Source organism: Ctenopharyngodon idella, chromosome 14 (genome assembly GCF_019924925.1).
Source record: "Ctenopharyngodon idella isolate HZGC_01 chromosome 14, HZGC01, whole genome shotgun sequence".
Taxonomy (NCBI): Eukaryota; Metazoa; Chordata; class Actinopteri; order Cypriniformes; family Xenocyprididae; genus Ctenopharyngodon; species Ctenopharyngodon idella.
The window spans coordinates 232,796-252,299 of NC_067233.1; the positions used below are offsets into that span (position 1 = coordinate 232,796).

Sequence of the window (19,504 nt, forward strand, 5' to 3'; positions counted from 1 at the left end):
ATTTTCTCTTTTGGGTTTTTCCCACTAGTCTGAAAGACAAGTTGTGGAAGCAAAAAAAAAAACCTCAAGATTGACCAGTGCCTAAAAAAACAAGGTTTTGTCTGTAGTGCATTTGCTTAATTCAGTTAATTACTGAAATATCTTACTCATTATTGTTAACCATGGTTAAATGAGCTCAGCATGTTCTTGCTCAGTTTCAGGTGCTGACATGCTCCTCGGCTGAGGCCATCTCTTCTTTACCCTCTCACACTGGGAATGATGGTCTGGATCTGGTTCTAATGGATCATGACCCTGAGCTTTACCTTCAAGACCTGCTGGCCTTACAGAGAGGGAATCTGCTCTCTACCTCCTGTGTTGTGTTGATCAACAGAGCTCTGACGCCTGGAGCTCCAGACCTTCTGGAGTACGTGACAGCCAGACCGCAGAGCTTCAGCGTGGGCAGACAACTCCATGGACTGATGGAGATACGCTGCCATACAGGAATGAGTCCTCAAACCCACAACTGAGTTCACATTTCAGCACTTCTGCTTCCATCGGCCCAAAGTCAGTGGGTTTCTGGTTAAACCCCTGAAATAAGGTCTGTGGTTAACACAAGTTCAAGATATTCTCATGTTTTAATCTGTCAAACAGGAAAACTCCACTCATCCACTCACCATAATTATTATATGCTTGTTTATCTAGGCTACTCACTACCCTTTTGTCAAGAAATTATATCTACAATTAATAATTTAAGTGGAAGTTTCATAACTTATATAGATAAATGGGAAAATTTAAGGTACATCAGATCTCCATATCATATGGTAAATGATTAGGTGGAGGAAAAAGACTTGGAAATCATTGAAGAAACAGTTTTTGAAAAGAAACGCTCCATCTGGAGAAGAGTGCAGACGTTTTCTTAACAGTTTAATAGCAAAACAGTTATAACAGTTTATACAGGCATAACAGTTTTCTATGGGAGGAAAACACTTAACATGTAATTAAACATGTTGTTCATATTCTGGGCTCATCTGCTCATAGATATTATGATTTATTAGTATGATGTTTACTGAGTTTGGTCTTTTATTATCACTGTCTCAGTACATTAAGACACATTAAGAGCTTTTTTATGTTAAGTGGTTTAGAAAGTCTCATTTCTTCTCATCCACTGGTTGTTATTAAGCGAGAACATTGATTGCACAAATTGGACTGTTTTTTTCTTCTAAAAAGATCCAGAAGCTTGAAAATACTCTTTAAAGTTCATATGCTAATTATTATTCAGTTATAATTAGCTAAAGCTGATAGTATTTCTTTGTTATTGAAAGAAAGTCTAAAATATATCTTGACTAAGTGATCTGTCATGTCCTCTATCAGTATATAATGGATGCTGATCGAATTCGTTTATGCTCCACATTTTGACTTTTTTCCTTAGAGTTTTTTCTCCAAATACAAATTTATTCTCAAAATGTAATGAGTTTATTCTCAACATATTGTTTCTACATTTTTTTCTCGAAACGTAATGAGTTTATTCTTGCAACAAGTTCATCATTGAAACAACATTGTATTTAAATTTTTTTCTTGAAAAACAGTTTAATTTCTCATAATGAATAATCTTGAGATGGTTTTATTTTTTATTATTGTTTGGCCCTAATCCTCTTCCGTAGGTTAGATAGTATTTCAGACAGACTGAAAGATTGAAAAAAGAAATGATAGTTAATTTTTACCATATGTGGTAAAACTATTTTTCAGTATTGAAATAAGAGAGAAACAGCTCCTTTTTACCTTCACTAGGGTAGTTTAAAACCAACACAACCAAATATCTGTACAGTTATAAATATAATAAAAAAAATCTTATTTTTTGGGGTTGTAGAGTTGCCTTAGAATATTAACCCATGAACATCACTAATGTTACAGAATTTTTTGTACACTTACACACACACGCTTTATTTAACTGTAAAGAGTCTCTTCCACCTGTATGAAACACATTTACACATTAATCACACATTTATTTCTCCTCATAGACGCAGTAGAGACTCTTCTGTGGATCATCTGATGGTCACTGATCCTCTCATGATCATTTCACAGATTTAAACTGATGTAAACGATCCATCAGGGATGATCCATTAATCCATCAGGATTAATCTCTATCTACTCTGTAAGGAGGAACAGAAGAGAAAACAATCAGTGTTCAGTGGAACAAACTGAAAATTACTTATGAATGTTTTTTGAGTAAAAAGAAGTTACATTAAATTCCTGTAATCAGATTAATTACAGACTTTACATGATCTTGCAGAGATATTTCTCAAACAATATTTGTTTAAATACATTTAAAACATGAATGACTTTTCAAACTGAAATGATTCACTTCTACTGACAGTTAATAAAGCAGGTGTTGTTGAATAAAGCTTTACATTTTGTTCTCACAAACCCTTTGTTGCATTAAAGCTTAATGATAATTTCTTTCATGAATATCTGAAAAGTTTGTTCTCATATCAGAGGTAATCACCTCTGATATGAGAACAAACTGATATTCCTCACCTCAGGACACAGTTTGAGTCTCGTAGCACGTCACGGAGCCGCTGCTTTGAGTCTCGTATCTTATTCTGTCTCAGATCAAGATCTTTTAAAAACTGCAGTGCTTTTGATTTAGTCAAAGACTGAGTTAAAGAAGAAACATCTGTAATGCCACAGTCCTGTAGACTAGAAAGACACAAACAGAGGAAGAGAGATCATCTTACAAACAAATCATGAAGGTAAAGAATTTTACACAAATATAATGTGAACTCAGACTCTTCATGAGATATTGAGTATAAAGTGTTTTAGTTTAAACTGTTGAAGTGATTTTCAGCATTTTGTTTCTTGTATGTGAATGTTACTGACCTCAATCTCTCCAGTTTACAGTGTGAATCCTTCAGTACGTCACATAAGTGCTTCACTCCTGTGTTTTCTATTATATTCCCGCTCAGGTTCAGCTCTCTCAGGTGTGATGGGTTTGATTTCAGAGCTGAAGTCAGGATGACACACTGTTTCTCTGTAATACTGCAAACACTCAGACTGAAGACAGAAAGAGAAAATGACTCAAATCCATGTTCAGTTCATGTGTGAGTTAAATGAATCATTAATAAATGCCATACAGTCACTAATACACCAGCAAAATCATGGAAACTTCATGATATGAACAAACCAAGACAGGATCATTTGAGGACACTAGTTACAATCCAAGTCTGGATCCGTCCTCACTCCACAAATAAGTGAATTTATCACTGGAGATTAATATACAGGTGCTGGTCATATAATTAGAATATCATCAAAAAGTTGATTTATTTCACTAATTCCATTCAAAAAGTGAAACTTGTATATTATATTCATTCATTACACACAGACTGATATATTTCAAATGTTTATTTCTTTTAATTTTGATGATTATAACTGACAACTAAGGAAAATCCCAAATTCAGTATCTCAGAAAATTAGAATATTGTGAAAAGGTTCAATATTGAAGACACCTGGTGCCATACTCTAATCAGCTAATTAACTCAAAACACCTGCAAAGGCCTTTAAATGGTCTCTCAGTCTAGTTCTGTAGGCTACACAATCATGAGGAAGACTGCTGACTTGACAGTTGTCCAAAAGACGACCATTGACACCTTGCACAAGGAGGGCAAGACACAAAAGGTCATTGCAAAAGAGGCTGGCTGTTCACAGAGCTCTGTGTCCAAGCACATTAATAGAGAGGCGAAGGGAAGGAAAAGATGTGGTAGAAAAAAGTGTACAAGCAATAGGGATAACCGCACCCTGGAGAGGATTGTGAAACAAAACCCATTCAAAAATGTGGGGGAGATTCACAAAGAGTGGACTGCAGCTGGAGTCAGTGCTTCAAGAACCACTACGCACAGACGTATGCAAGACATGGGTTTCAGCTGTCGCATTCCTTGTGTCAAGCCACTCTTGAACAACAGACAGCGTCAGAAGCGTCTTGCCTGGGCTAAAGACAAAAAGGACTGGACTGCTGCTGAGTGGTCCAAAGTTATGTTCTCTGATCAAAGTAAATTTTGCATTTCCTTTGGAAATCAGGGTCCCAGAGTCTGGAGGAAGAGAGGAGAGGCACACAATCCACGTTGCTTGAGGTCCAGTGTAAAGTTTCCACAGTCAGTGATGGTTTGGGGTGCCATGTCATCTGCTGGTGTTGGTCCACTGTGTTTTCTGAGGTCCAAGGTCAACGCAGCCGTATACCAGGAAGTTTTAGAGCACTTCATGCTTCTTGCTGCTGACCAACTTTATGGAGATGCAGATTTCATTTTCCAACAGCACTTGGCACCTGCACACAGTGCCAAAGCTACCAGTACCTGGTTTAAGGACCATGGTATCCCTGTTCTTAATTGGCCAGCAAACTCGCCTGACCTTAACCCCATAGAAAATCTATGGGGTATTGTGAAGAGGAAGATGCGATATGCCAGACCCAACCATGCAGAAGAGCTGAAGGCCACTATCAGAGCAACCTGGGCTCTTATAACACCTGAGCAGTGCCACAGACTGATCGACTCCATGCCACGCCGCATTGCTGCAGTAATTCAGGCAAAAGGAGCCCCAACTAAGTATTGAGTGCTGTACATGCTCATACTTTTCATGTTCATACTTTTCAGTTGGCCAAGATTTCTAAAAATCCTTTCTTTGTATTGGTCTTAAGTAATATTCTAATTTTCTGAGATACTGAATTTGGGATTTTTCTTAGTTGTCAGTTATAATCATCAAAATTAAAAGAAATAAACATTTGAAATATATCAGTCTGTGTGTAATGAATGAATATAATATACAAGTTTCACTTTTTGAATGGAATTAGTGAAATAAATCAACTTTTTGATGATATTCTAATTATATGACCAGTACCTGCATAGGATCAATGTAGAAACAATAGAAATATTTAATATTTAAATGGACAGATTTCACATTTTCAATGGAAGAAAATCTTGTACATGATTAATTTATTTTAAGTCATTTAAAGTGTAGTTTACAACCTCTAAATACACATTTTGCTCAATAAATTAAGATTTAGTGGAAAGTACCATTAGTCCAGTATAACTGTAACTCTGTCAGAATAATCTACTGTCATTTGTTACACTGTTTTTAGTCTGTTCTCACTTCTGTGTTGTTTCAAAGAAAAGATTTGTCAGATTTCAGCATATGAAACTATTTTATATCCACAAAGTTTCAAATGCTTTAAAGTTTAATGCTCTTTCTACTGATTCACATAACAAGCCGTTAACTAATAGTATTTCTGAATCTTTCTTCAGATGGAGAAACAGCAGAAAGTGCAGCGCTATAAATGATGTGACTTGAGTCCAGTTGTCTTAAACTAAACAGTGAACTTTAATCTCACTGTAACTGCTGTACAGTATAATGATACTAACTCTAGTTTCTCCAGCTTGAATTGTGGGTTCATCAGTAGATCACTGAGGTTTTTCACTCCAGAGTCTCCTAGTTCATTCCAGCTCAGGTTCAGCTCTCTCAGGTGTGATGGGTTTGATTTCAGAGCTGAAGTCAGAGCAGAACAACCTTCATCTGTCATATCACAGCAGCTTAACCTACATTAGCAGAGAGAGAGAGAGAGAGAGAGAGAGAGAGAGAGAGCAGGAAATAAGACAGAGGAAAATAAAATAACTCTTTATTCTGTAAAGTCACATCATCTTCATTAGCAAATAAAACAGACACAGGAAATGAGATCATCTTCATTTTAACAGATCACAAAATACTAAGGTGAAAAATGTTGCACAAATATAAAGTGAACTCAGACTGATCTCAGGAAATATTATATCAGCTACAGTAACAGTACTATTAACAGTAATGTAAGATTATGAATGAATGAACAATACTCACGTCAGTGTGTTGAGTCGACAGTGTTTATCCTGCAGTAGAGCAGAGATCTGATTCACTCCTGAGTCTCCTAGTTTATGTCCAAACAGTTTCAGCTCTCTCAGGAGTAACGGGTTTTTACCCACAACTCTGTTCACATACTGACAGGCTTCATCTGCAGCAGGACTCAAAAACCTGCAGAAGAGAAGATGAATCTGAATTCAATTCAGTTCTCAACTAAACCTGCTGTAATGAAAACATCCAGCAGTTGCATAAAATGCATATAATTTATTTTGTTAAGTATTTCATCCCGTCTCACCTCAGTGTCTTCAGTTGACAGTTTGGATCCTGTAGTAAATCATCGAGCTCCTTCCCTCCTGATTGTCCAGGATCATTTCCTGTGAGATCCAGCTCTATCAGGTGTGAAGGGTTTGATCTCAGAGCTGAAGCCAGAGCTTTATAACCTTCTTCTGTTACACTGCAGTTAGAGAGTCTAGAACAGAGAGGAAAATGTAACATTCAGCTGATTAATCAGTTATTCTGATTATTCATTCGGCTGATATATTCAGTCATTACCAGAATAATATAAATCCTTAAAGTCAATTATATTTTGACAACTGAATATGGAGGCAAACAAAAAGGCACAGAGAACTTTAATATGTTAGACATCAATGGCTACGTTTACATGCACCTAAATAATCCATTTGTAATCGGACTGACGGCTCAATCGGATTGAAAAACACTCATGTAAGCACCTTAATCGATCCGATTAAGCTCGATCCGTATTAAATTTCAATCGGATTGGAAGGGGTGGTTTATTCCTTTTCTAATCCGATCCAACAGCAAAAAATGACCATGTAAACGCTTGAATCCGACTACTTTCTCAATCGTATTCAGGAGTCTCTGGGGCACATGCGCAGTGCAATGTTGACACGCATTACACAGTGCACAAGTTCACATTCACGTCTTTAGTTGTAAAACCGTTGCTGATTTATGAATGTGTATGCCAACAGAGCAAAAATAACGATGAGCTCTGTTGGTGTCACATACTTGGTTGTCTCCGCAAGTGTGATTGATATGAGCGCGTGCACAAAAGTTTTAATCTGAATGTATGTAAAACACATATAAACGGATATTTGAATCTGATTATGATGTTTAGAGTACACGTTAACAGATCTGCAGTCGGATTCAATTCATTCGGACTGATGAAAATTGGTGCATGTAAACATAGCCACTGTCACTTTCAAGGATTCAATTACCAAAAACTGTACAAGTGTGAAAGTATCTGTTCTGAATGATGCACAACATACAAGCAACATCAAAATTGTTTAAAAATAAGAAAAGTTTTGGAATGGCCTCAAAATAAAATCCACAACTAAGGCCCATTGAAATGCTGTGGAAGGACCTGAAACGTACAGTTCATGCTAGATACGCCTACAAATTGCACTGAACTGAAGCAGCTTTGCAAGGAGGAGTGGGACAAACTGGCCAAAATTCCTCCACAGTGACGTAAAACACTCAAACAACTACAGGAAGTGTTTAGTCGAGACCATCTGCAAAGCTGGAAGCAGAATCACAGATACGTAGCTCCATCAAAAACACTAAAATACATGAATCCTGTCACATATAATGTTAAGATAAGTGATGACAACAACCAGATCTCACCCTCCTTTCTGTGGCAGGATTACCAGCTCTAACAGAATGATCTGAATTCTGACTCAAAACTGGTGCTGCAAATAATGATTAAATCACTAAATGATGAACTGCAATAAAGAAAAACAGCACCAAGTGTTAAATCATTAGATCTAGAATATCTACATATATACAAAATTCTATATCCAATTACTATTATAATCCCTTTGCAATTACTGCCTTCATAATGATTACAATTCGTGTTACATGTACAATTTATAGCTTTGAAGACAAAAAATACTTTAGCAAAATATTTTAGTTAGAATTTTTGTGCTCCTCTTCTATTGAGCTCCATTAATTTAATGCACATACACAAGTTTGCGCTCTTTCAGTGATGTCTGTGACTATGACGTGTAGAAGACATCACATACACATTTAAACAATGTGTATTTTTAGTTTACAACCTCTGAATACACATTGTTTAAAGGGGTCCTATTATGCTTTTTCACTTTTTCAGCTTTAGTTAATGTGCAATGTTGCTGTTTGAGCATAAAAAGATCTGCAGGGTTACAAAGCTCATAGTCCACTCCAAAGGAGGATATTCTCTCTAACGTTAAACACTTTTCAAGAACTACAACGAACGGCTCGTTTGGACTACACCGTGTTTCTTCTGGATCTTGTGAAGTCACAATGTCACTCATTTAAATAATCCCCACTGACGGAATACACCAAAAGATGGGGCGAGGCCTGGTTGAGCTGCACTAGAGAAGACGAAGAATAAATAACATTCATTTTTAACAGTGTTCCTGAACCTTATAACCCCAACATTTATCTGTGTACTGCACATTTTATGGAGGACAGCTTCCAGAACCTAAGAGAGTAATAACGGCTACACACAAAAGCTTCTCCTGAAAGATGGAGCAGTTCCCACTTTGTCAGGACAATCAGTTGTTTATGGATCACAACCTGTGAATATGTTTCACTATTTGTTGTTGTGTTTTCAATTATCAGTTCTGAGTATAAGTTTTATGTTGTTGCTACGATGTAAACAAAGGCTAAAGCTGTTTTGCTCCACTAGCTAACATTACAGTGTTGAGGAAGTGTTTAGCTACAGGGATCTCTTTGTAAGACTGTTCACCGATCCTTAGGAACTTGCCACTCTGAAACGTCCTGTACAATCCACGCTTGCAAAGGTTCTTCACGATCCTCTTATTTGTAAACATTCTCAGGGTCTGAATCAAGCTCTTATATGGCAAAATTGATGCCATTTTAATATTTACACCTGAACAGATGAAACTCACGGTCATGGTAAAAGGGTGTCACATTTCCAGAACACGCTCTAAGCAGTTCACCAATCACAACACATGGGGCCAGCTAACCAATCAGAGCACATGTTGTATTTTGGAAGGAGGTGCTTCAAAACAGGAACTAAACAGAGAGTTTGAGACAGACTGACTGAGTATTAACTAATAGTATTTCTGAATCTTTCTTCAGATGGAGAAACAGCAGAAAGTGCAGCGCTATAAATGATGTGACTTGAGTCCAGTTGTCTTAAACTAAACAGTGAACTTTAATCTCACTGTAACTGCTGTACAGTATAATGATACTAACTCTAGTTTCTCCAGCTTGAATTGTGGGTTCATCAGTAGATCACTGAGGTTTTTCACTCCAGAGTCTCCTAGTTCATTCCAGCTCAGGTTCAGCTCTCTCAGGTGTGATGGGTTTGATTTCAGAGCTAAAGTCAGGATGAGACACTGTTCCTCTGTAATACTGCATCTATTCAGACTGAAGACAGAAAAAGAAAAAGAAAAAGAAAAAGAAAATGACTCGGATCTATGATGAACATCTTATTAAAGATCTACAGCAGGCATTTAGTTTCCAATAGTCTGTTTTGAAACCCAGTCCACTAGTTCTGTATTCTAGAAGATACTGTTTGTTCTCTGTTTTTTTTAAATATTGGATCTATCCCTTTTCTATTCTGTTGTAAAATCAGATTTCTGCATGTACACAATCAGTAAATTGTCAAATGCCTAAAATTAAACAATTAATCTACTTGATAAAAACAAACAAACTGTGTGACCAATAGGGAAAAAATAGAAAGTACCTAGATTGTGACTTGAGCCCAGTTGACTTAAACCAGGGGTCGCCAACACTGGCTCATGAAGTGTTAATCGAGAGCGAGAAGCGAGAGAGGTGTATGTATTTAATTCAGATAAAGTACCTCATACCTGCATACAGATTAGGGATGCAACAATACAGTTAGCCCACGGTTCAAAACATACCTCGGTTTTTTAACCACGGTTTTCGGTTTGGTTCTGAAGGCTTGGCACATCAGAGTGTTTTTTTATGATCTACTTACAACAAGAGGCAGACACAGCAGAGAATATAAGGAGCTGTTTAAATAACATCGTTTTCAACTAAAAACGGAAAACTTTATGCATTTTGGCTGTTCATTTACACGACAACGGTTATAAAGTGGAAGTTTTTGAAAACTATACCATTGTCATCTCCGTATAAAATGCAAAAATGCGAATCTGAGAAAACAGTGACGTCATGCACATGCGTATTACGTGTTTAGTCTATCCACACTGTTTGTTAAAGCGGAATTAAGGCATTTCTGTGAATGTGCGAGACTGTACAAAGAAAAAAGTTTTCCTTTTTAGTACATTGTTGTCGTGTAAACGTACCCTAAGGGAAATGGGAACAGGTGACAGGTGAGGGAAATCAGCTCGTGATCTGTGCACACCCGCGCTGATTGCCCAGGTCAAGAGCTCCAGAAAATAACAGGACAAACACAGACAACAGGTGAAAGCTGATGATGCACCCTGAACCGTTACAATGATTAGGCGACAGCAATAGTAAGAGGTTAAGGAGAAAAATACTATTTTTTATTGCAACTCTCTTTCTTTATTTTATTTAAAAGGAAAAACAAAACAAAAACAAAGCAACAAAAAAAAAAAAAAAAAAAAACATTGTACACATTCCTAGTGTATTTTATAATATAAAATAAACAGTTAAGTTCAAATCCGTAAATGTTTTTATTTATTGTGCAATGTTTTGCTGTGTTTTCTTTCTCTCTCTCTCTCTCTCTCTCCTCAATGAAAAGCTTAATGGAGACCAGCTGACACTAGTTACCATCAGCTTCTGGTTTCCACTGATTAGCTGCTGGGCGGGAGAGCTTACGGATAAGGCTGAAGAGGAAACTTAGTTTAGAGAGGCCTTTTTGTCTCCAGGCTGCTAACACTGTTTTCTCCTGCCTCAGACCTTTGCATGTGTGTGTCTTGTTGGTTGTTGTATAATTTATTGGTAACTTAAGCAGGCTAATTGATTTTCTTAACTTCCTTGACATTCCTGAAAGAGCTTTAAGTTGTTTCTATGTTTCTAATTTATTTGTTTCTAAATGTTTCTAATTTATTTTGTTTTAGTTTATTCAGTTTATTTGGGAAGCAGAACGGAGGTGGATGCTATTTTTGTTTATGTCCATTTTTCTTCTGTTTTTAGCTAGAGAGGGAGTAAGTTAAGAACTTTGTTTATTATTTTGGCCTTATCCCCTTCTGAAGCCTTGTGATGCTTCCCTTTTTGTACTTTGGACTGGCTGACAGCTTACATTGCTACAAAAGAATAAAAATATTGTCCAATTGAGTCTTATTAAACATCTGTGTGGAAACTCTGTTCTCGCGTACCTGGTCACTTCATGAGTTTTCTCTGATAGAATAGCTATCAGATCATGAAAAAACTGAAAGAGAGGACATTTTTCCAGATGAAACTGAACAAAATGCATCTGGTTGTTGAAGCCACAAATGTAAATTTTACTCCTCCTGAAACCAAACATGCAAGAGTGTGTTATAATGGCTGCCTGTAGCCAGATATGACAGTGCTCCTGCAGCACACATCGATATGGCTGAGCATCTCTTCAGCAAGCCAATGTGCAAACAGCCGCAAATGAAACTGAAAGTTCAGCATCACATCCTGAAGCTCATCACACAGTCATCTTCATTAAAGTAGCGAGACTAAATGGTCTTACCAGCGCTGATGCCGCTCTCTCTCTAATTACGGTCTTTGATCTTGAAATTGGCTGATGATAAATAAAATGAAGCTCATATCTTTCTTTCTTTGACGTGAACTGTGTAAATGTGCATATAACGTGAGAATTGAAGATTAGATTTATATTCGTTTTGTGGAGACGCATTTATGTTGCCAAGTGTAAATGGAACAGTTTTAACAAAACGGATAGCTATCCAATCAGTAAAAACACATGAATGACCAGGTGTAAATAGGCCCATTGAAAATCAAGTCTAATTTAAACTTGAAAACAAACAAACTAAAGGATTTTGACAAATGTAAAACAAATTTTATGAAAAATGGGGGGATTAACTCAGAAACTTAAAAATGGCACTTCATGACAAAAAGGTTGCCGACCCCTGTCTTAAACTAAACAGTAAACTTTAAATCACACTGTAACTGCTGTACAGTATAATGATACTAACTGTAGTTTCTCCAGCTTGAATTGTGGGTTCATCAGTAGATCACTGAGGTTTTTCACTCCAGAGTCTCCTAGTTCATTCCTGCTCAGGTTCAGCTCTCTCAGGTGTGATGGGTTTGATTTCAGAGCTGAAGTCAGAGCAGAACAACCTTCATCTGTCATATAACAGGAGCTTAACCTAGATTAGCAGAGAAAGTAGGAAAAAGGAGAGAAGGCTGGGTTATTTTTGTTTGCTTTTAGCTTAATAGCCTATTAGAGTGACAGCTTCAGTCGGCTGAAGTGATGGTTCATTGGCTTTAATGTACAAACTTTGCACTGGTGAAGTTCTGAATGCCCCCAAGGCAAACCGTAATCCCTGATGATGCAATGATGATGTAATCCCTGTCAAGCATGTTTATATGATTTCCTTTCAGAACCATAAATTATGCTCCCATAGTCCAAACTGGATCAGATCAATACTCGATAAAGTCACAAAAGGACAGTGTACTCTGCTCCCCATTTAGTTTTGGCCAACACTTTAATTATATTCATAGCTTTAAGACATTTGTCCTTTACATGCAATCACATCATGGCACAAGCTGATTTCCCTCTGCTGATCCTGAAGCCAATGAGATTGCTTGCTCAACATTTAAATAGTCTGGTTTATTGTTAGCTGTAAGAAAGTCCTGCTAGTCCTGTCTATTTATGCAGCAGCAGCATATCTTACAAGCTTACAGCAGCGTGTCTGTACTTTTAATATATTAAAAGTAAAGAATAACTAAAATATCTTCTGTTGTAACATAACTTACCTCAGTATTTCTAATTTACACTTTATATTCCTCAGTCCAGTGCAGAGCAGCTTCACTCCTGAATCCTGCAGATTGTTATTGTTCATGTTCAGCTCTTTCAGATTGGTATCTGATCCCAGAACTGTAGCCAGAGCTGAACAGCTTTTGTCTGTTAAGTCACAATCATTTAACCTACAAGACAAATAAATTACATCACAGAATTAGGTCGAACATTTTTATTTACATTTAGTCATTTAGCAGACGCTTTCTCCAAAGCGACAAATGAGAATAGAAGCAATCAGATCAACATGAGTGGAACAGTATGCAAGTTCTGTGTCAAGTCCCAGTTTTTCCAGCAAAGTGCTTGTAGCAAGGAATTTTTTTCTATTAAATAGATGGAGAGAATAGAAATATATTTTTCATTATTTTATACTATTTACTAGGGATGTCAAGCAATTAAAATTTTTAATCTAATTAATTTCATGATGTGGCGATTAATTAATGTAATTAATCGCATATCAAATTTGGCTGAGAAATTACCCCCAAATGATAATCTGAAACCATTATTGTGTAAAGCATCAAATAGATGTTACAAAAAGTAGTTTCAGAATGAAATGTTTTATTTGATTCAACATAAAATTTATTACGCACAAACTTTTGGACCATGAGAATGAGTAAACGATGACTAAATTTTCATTTTTGGGTGAACTATACCTTTAATGTTTTTTTATGGAAATATGAAATTATTTTTTAATGAAATCGTACTCTAAATAAGAAACTAAAACTACCAGTTGGTAGCAGTAAATGTCTTAATGATTAATTAATTAATTTAATCAATTTTTAGACATATTTAGACAATGTTGTGTCTAAAATATATTAACTTTCTTATTTATTGAACTGTGGTATAAAATCAGTATCACATTTGCACTCATGCTATTCGGAACAGAAAAACAGCACTTGTCTGATAGCTATTGCGCTTCTTACTCGTGTGATATATAATGTAAATACAAGTCAAAAACTCAAACGGGACATTTTTGCCACCCCATATCTTGAATTTTAGGGACATTCTAATCAATCAACTGTATTAAAAGTGCGTTAAATACGTTAAAACACGTTATTTTTCGTAATTAACAGCCCTACTATTTATATAAATTGTACATATATGTAAAATAGAAGGGTGAGCTACACTTATGAAAGTAAATTAATACCAAATGTTCTTGAAATAAAAAGCTTGTTGAATTGCACTAATTGCAGGGCTCGACAATAAGGACTGCCCGATGGCCCGGGGCCAGTGTGAACGACGCTTGGGACAGTAGGCAGAACTGTCACTTGCCCGATCCGGCCAGTGCTGTAGGGTGTGCGATATATATCGTCTATGATATCTTAATTGTTGATTTAACGACCTGAAATTATCGAGTATGTCCCTCACTTCACAAAAACACACCCACTGAGTGCACGCATGCACTACGTGACGTAGTCTATTAGGTTAGACTAGTGCGCGAGCATATTTAGAGTGCACGATTTTACTGCATGATTTAGTCTATTAAAATGCATTTAGAATGCATCAAAATTCAAGATAAGGGGCAAAAATGACCCTGTATATCTTTCATATTTATATAATTTAATATAGTTAACCAATATTAAACAAAGAGCGTTGTTTTTTTCCAAATATCAGCACGATTACAAATGTGATATTGATTTTATACAGAATACAGTTTAATGAACAAGAACTTAATATCAAGTGACTTACATTTTAGACACCGAATCACCTGTTTCGCTCTATTTCACCAATGAAAATAGCTCCAAAGTCCACACAGCATTGTTTTGCGTCTCTGAGCAACACTTCCTGAATGAATCACCCGTTTGAATGAATTGGTTGAACCTCAATGACTCGCTCATTAACAGTGATTCGCTGCCACCTACTGGCGGGTTTAATTTCACGTTTAAAGTGTCTTTTCATTTTTGAAAATGATTTCAAATAACGGTATTTAACGTTTTATATTTTTAACATTTCAAAACATTATTTATGCATCTGTAACTGCTCTTGACTAATTAACTTTAATAAAGTTTAATCTATACTTATATAGTTAGTTATACATTAGATTACAATTTCTGTACCTGAAAATCTCTGGTTTAAACCTACATGAAAAACTTGAAAAGCACCGTTTATTTCATTTAGTTTGTTCTGCTGTATTTATTTTTGCTATTACATAATAAATTACATAATTTGATTATTTGTTACTATTTTATTACTTACTGTTTATTTGTCTAACAATATTTAAAATTTAAGAGAGTTAATCTAGTAGCTTTTGGTGTCATAAGCCTATTTATATTAGGTTACATGTATCAAAAACAACAAAAACAATAACTAGGTTTATTTTACAGGCCCATTTTCTTTTCTTTTACTTTATCAATTTTTTGTTGTGGGGCAAGTAAAAATTTGAACCACTGGCCCAACTGGGCCAGTAGAAAAAATCCTTAGCGTTGAGCCCTGAATTGAAAAACAAAAAATCCATTACATTAACTGTGCTTGCATTTTGATACATTGTATTTTTAAGGCTTGCATTTTTATGGGCTGAAATTCAACATGGTCGTATATTTAAGCTGTGAATATTTCAATTCAAAACATTTCACACACATTTTCATTATTAAAAATTCAATCATTTATATTCACCTTTAAGATTTCACTTCCAAAATGTTCATTCTGTTTAAAAATACAACCTATAATATTCAGCAGGCAATTTTTGGTCCATTTTATTTCGCTTCCACAAATTCAGTGGTTCAAATTCGGCAGAAAATTCAATATTTCACATCCGGGAACTGCAGAAAAAGCAGTAGAGTGCCGATGCATGATCTCCATCTGCCGTTAGTCTGCTTCATCAGCAGGTGCCACTAGCGGCTGTTTACGAAGACCAGAGCAACAGTTAGAAACAGGTCATTCATTCTTTAAAACGGATTTGCAGAAATAGAGCAAGCGGTAAGTGAATGTGTGATGATTATCAAGGCCAGTGTAAATGCAGAAAAGCTGATAAAGACACAAAAGCTGCATTTATGTTTAATTCAGTGTCTTTATGGTTACTTTCCCTGTGTAGGCTACAGCTTTCTCTCCAGTGAACGAGATTATAACGTTATTCTCCGATGCTGATGTACAGATCAAATGTTAAATCTGAGGTAGACATATATTTCTCTCTGTTGTTTAGTTTCCTTAACTTTATATCACGGCGCTGTGTTGTAATACTAGGGATTCCCTCATACGTCACAGGACTCCCCTGCCATCAGGGCATATAAAACATAGCTTAATGGACTAGTACAGTGATATAAAAGACCAAACTCACACCTTATTGGTGATGTAGGTTATACTATATAGGCTCCAAGAAAGCAGATACTGGCATAAAGTTGATTTGACGTCGAACGTTTGATATTCGCAAATTTAGGGACCATCTCGAAAGTTACGACATTGGTATTCACGTTTCTACCTTCAATAGCATTTAAAGAGAATGATTTACAGTCACAAAACCAACTCTAAAGTGTTCATCTAGGTCTCAGGTCGAACAGTGATGCACACTACTCTCTCACACACGCACACACACACACACACGTGAACTCACACAAACTCTTGTACACACACATGCACACACATATTCAAACACACCCAACTCAAAGTACATACATATATATTTTTTCTTTTTTACACGTTCATCACACAATTCGTTCTACTTTGTTAACTTTATTTTTCCTGCTCATATAAATGCTTTGGCAACACAATGTAAAATTTGTATGAGCAGGATAATATATGAGCAGGAAAAATAAAAATGAACAAAGTAGAACGAACTGTGCGATGAACGTAAAAAAAGAAAAGAAAAAGTATATGTGTATGTACTTTGAGTGGGGTGTGTTTGAATATGTGTGTGCATGTGTGTGTACAAGAGTTTGTGTGAGTTCACGTGTGTGTGTGTGTGTGTGTGTGTGTGTGTGTGTGTGTGACAGAGAGAGTAAGGCGCATCACTGTTTGACCTGACACCTAGATGAACACTTTACAGTTGGTTTTGTGTTATTCTCTTTAAATGCTATTGAAGGTAGAAACGTGAATACCAATGTCGTAACTTTAGAAACGGTCCCTAAATTTTCTGCATTTACACTGGCCTTGATAATCATCACACATTCACTTACCGCTTGCTCCATTTCTGTAAATCCGTTTTAATGAATGAATGACCTGTTTCTAACTGTTGCTCTGGTCTTCGTAAACAGCCGCTAGCGGCACCTGCTGGTGAAGCAGACTAACAGCAGATGGAGATCATGCATCCCGGATGTGAAATATTGAATTTTCTGCCGAATTTGAACCACTGAATTTGTGGAAGCAAATTTATAAAGCGAAATAAAATGGACCGAAAATTGCCTGCTGAATATTATAGGTTGTATTTTTAAACAGAATGAATATTTTGGAAGTGAAATCTGAAAGGTGAATATAAATGATTGAATTTTTAATAATGAAAATGTGTGTGAAATGTTTTGAATTGAAATATTCACAGCTTAAATATACGACCATGTTGAATTTCAGCCCATAAAAATGCAAGCCTTAAAAATACAATGAATCAAAATGCAAGCACAGTTAATGTAATGGATTTTTTTTTTTTTTTTCAATTAGTGCAATTCAACAAGCTTTTTATTTCAAAAACATCTGGCATTAATTTACTTCCATATACACTGACAAATAGTAGCATTTTCTATATAAGTTTTGATTCAGTGACAAATTTGCTAGATAAAAATGAAGCATGCTTGATTAAATATATATTTGTTAAGATTTAAATGAGAATGAGTTATACATTTGTCTTGAGGTGGAGATTCTGACAGTTTAATTGTTTTAACATTAAAGTTATGTAAGAATAAATGTGCTTTATAGCAGAAGATGAAGAGAACTACATAGTGAAAGTTAGTAAAAATAACTATAAACCAATGTGTTGTATGATAACAATACTGTTGTGCTTCGTCCTCTGCTAACTCAGCCCTATAAAGCCTACTGTATCGTATTTGATATATGAATGTCTAAGGCCTTTAAATTAACAATATGATCAAAACTTTGCTGAAAAAACTGCTGAAAATCTACAACATGCCTTCTGTCATCTAACTGATAGTTCACACTTTTCTAGCAAGTACATAGAGTAACAACTGATAATATAAGTATTTTAAATAGTCTGTATATGATACCCTGTAAATATCCTGGATGAGAACAAAACATGACAAAATGTATTAATGGACTTACAGAGCTCTTCTGGAGGTTTTGATGACTGCCAATAATCTAATGAGACACTCGTCTGATTTCTTGAATTTCTGAAGATCAAACTCCTCCAGCTCTTCCTCTGATGTCAACAACACAAAGACCAAAGCAGACCACTGGGCAGGTGAAAGGTCACCAGATGAGAGGCTTCCTTTGCTAAGGTGGGTCTGAATCTCCTTCACCAGAGTTTGGTCGTTCAGTTCATTCAGACAGTAGAACAGATTGATGGATCTCTCTGCAGGCAGATTATCTTCTAATTTCTGTTTGATGTACTGAACTATTCTCTTGTTGCTCTGGTCTTTGTCGTCTTGCTTTGTTAACAGACCCCGTAAGAGTCGTCGATTGGACTGGAGTGACAGACCGAGGAGGAAGCGAAGGAAAAGGTCCAGGTGTCCATTATCACTCTCGAGCGCCTTGTCCACTGCAGTCTTGAGAAAATCAATCAAGGTTTCATTTTTGTTTTCCTGTCCTGTAGACTCATGATCAAACACACTTGTCTTGTTGATGTCTAGAAACAGATGTGCATAAAGGGCTGCAATAAACTCTTGAATGCTCAAGTGAACAAAGCAGTACATGGTACCAAGAGTGATCCCTGTTTCCTCCTTAAAGATCTGGGTACACATGCCTGAGTACACTGATGCCTTATAGACGTCAATACCACAGGCTTCCAGGTCTGTGTCATAGAAGATCACATTGTTTCTTTCCAGCTGATGAAATGCCAGTTTCCCCAGTGAAAGGATGGCGTCTTTATCCCATGAAACATCTGGTGCGTATTCCCCATCATACTTTCTGCGGCTCTGCTGGATCTGAAAGCAGAGAAAGTGTGTGTACATTTGTGTCAGAGTCTTGGGAGTGTCTTCAGTACTTGATTCCTGCTGTGTTTTAGAGATCTCATCAACCTGATTGTTTTTCACATCATTATTTCTTTTCTCCTCCAGAATGTTCTGGAGAACAGTGGCTGAAATCCAGCAGAAGACTGGGATGTGGCACATGATAAAGAGACTCTTTGATTTTTTAACATGATCAATGATTGTGTTGGCCTGATTCTGATCCGTGAATCTTTTCTTGAAGTACTCTTCCTTTTGTGCATCACTGAATCCTCGTATCTCTGTCAGCCGGTCGATACAGTCAGGAGGAATCTTACTGGCAGCTGCTGGTCTGGTGGTGATCCAGATGAGAGCAGAAGGAAGCAGATTTCCCTTCATGAGGTTCGTTAGGAGAACATCCAGAGAGGCTGGTGACGATACATCACGCCACGTCTCATTACCATCAAACTTCAGAGGAAGACGACATTCGTCCAATCCATCAAGGATGAACAGGACTTTGAACTGATTCCTTCTTGTGAGGTTCAGTCCTTTTGTCTCTGGGAAAAACTGAGTTATAAGGTCCATCAAACTTAGTCTTTCTTTCTCCTTTAAGTTCATCTCTCTGAATGGAAGAGGAAATATGAAGCTGATATCTTGATTTTCTTTTCTTTCAGCCCAGTCCAGAACAAACTTTTGCACAGAAACTGATTTTCCG

General features: G+C 36.5%; 1 protein-coding gene and 1 long non-coding RNA gene across 2 annotated transcripts in view; one reads left to right on the forward strand and one right to left on the reverse strand.

Annotated features, from left to right (window-relative positions):
- The window catches only part of LOC127494411 (uncharacterized), a 40,973-nt gene extending 22,427 nt beyond the window's left edge, over positions 1-18,546 (forward strand). Inside the window, exon 3 of the long non-coding RNA XR_007924861.1 lies at positions 18,459-18,546. This is a non-coding gene — a long non-coding RNA (uncharacterized LOC127494411). The remainder of the gene's footprint in view (positions 1-18,458) is intronic.
- Positions 1-19,504, reverse strand: part of LOC127494395 (uncharacterized) — a 492,193-nt gene that overhangs the window by 196,833 nt on the left and 275,856 nt on the right. Inside the window, exon 49 of the mRNA XM_051860279.1 lies at positions 11,946-12,119. Coding sequence (XP_051716239.1) covers positions 11,946-12,119 — 174 coding nt within the window. The remainder of the gene's footprint in view (positions 1-11,945; positions 12,120-19,504) is intronic.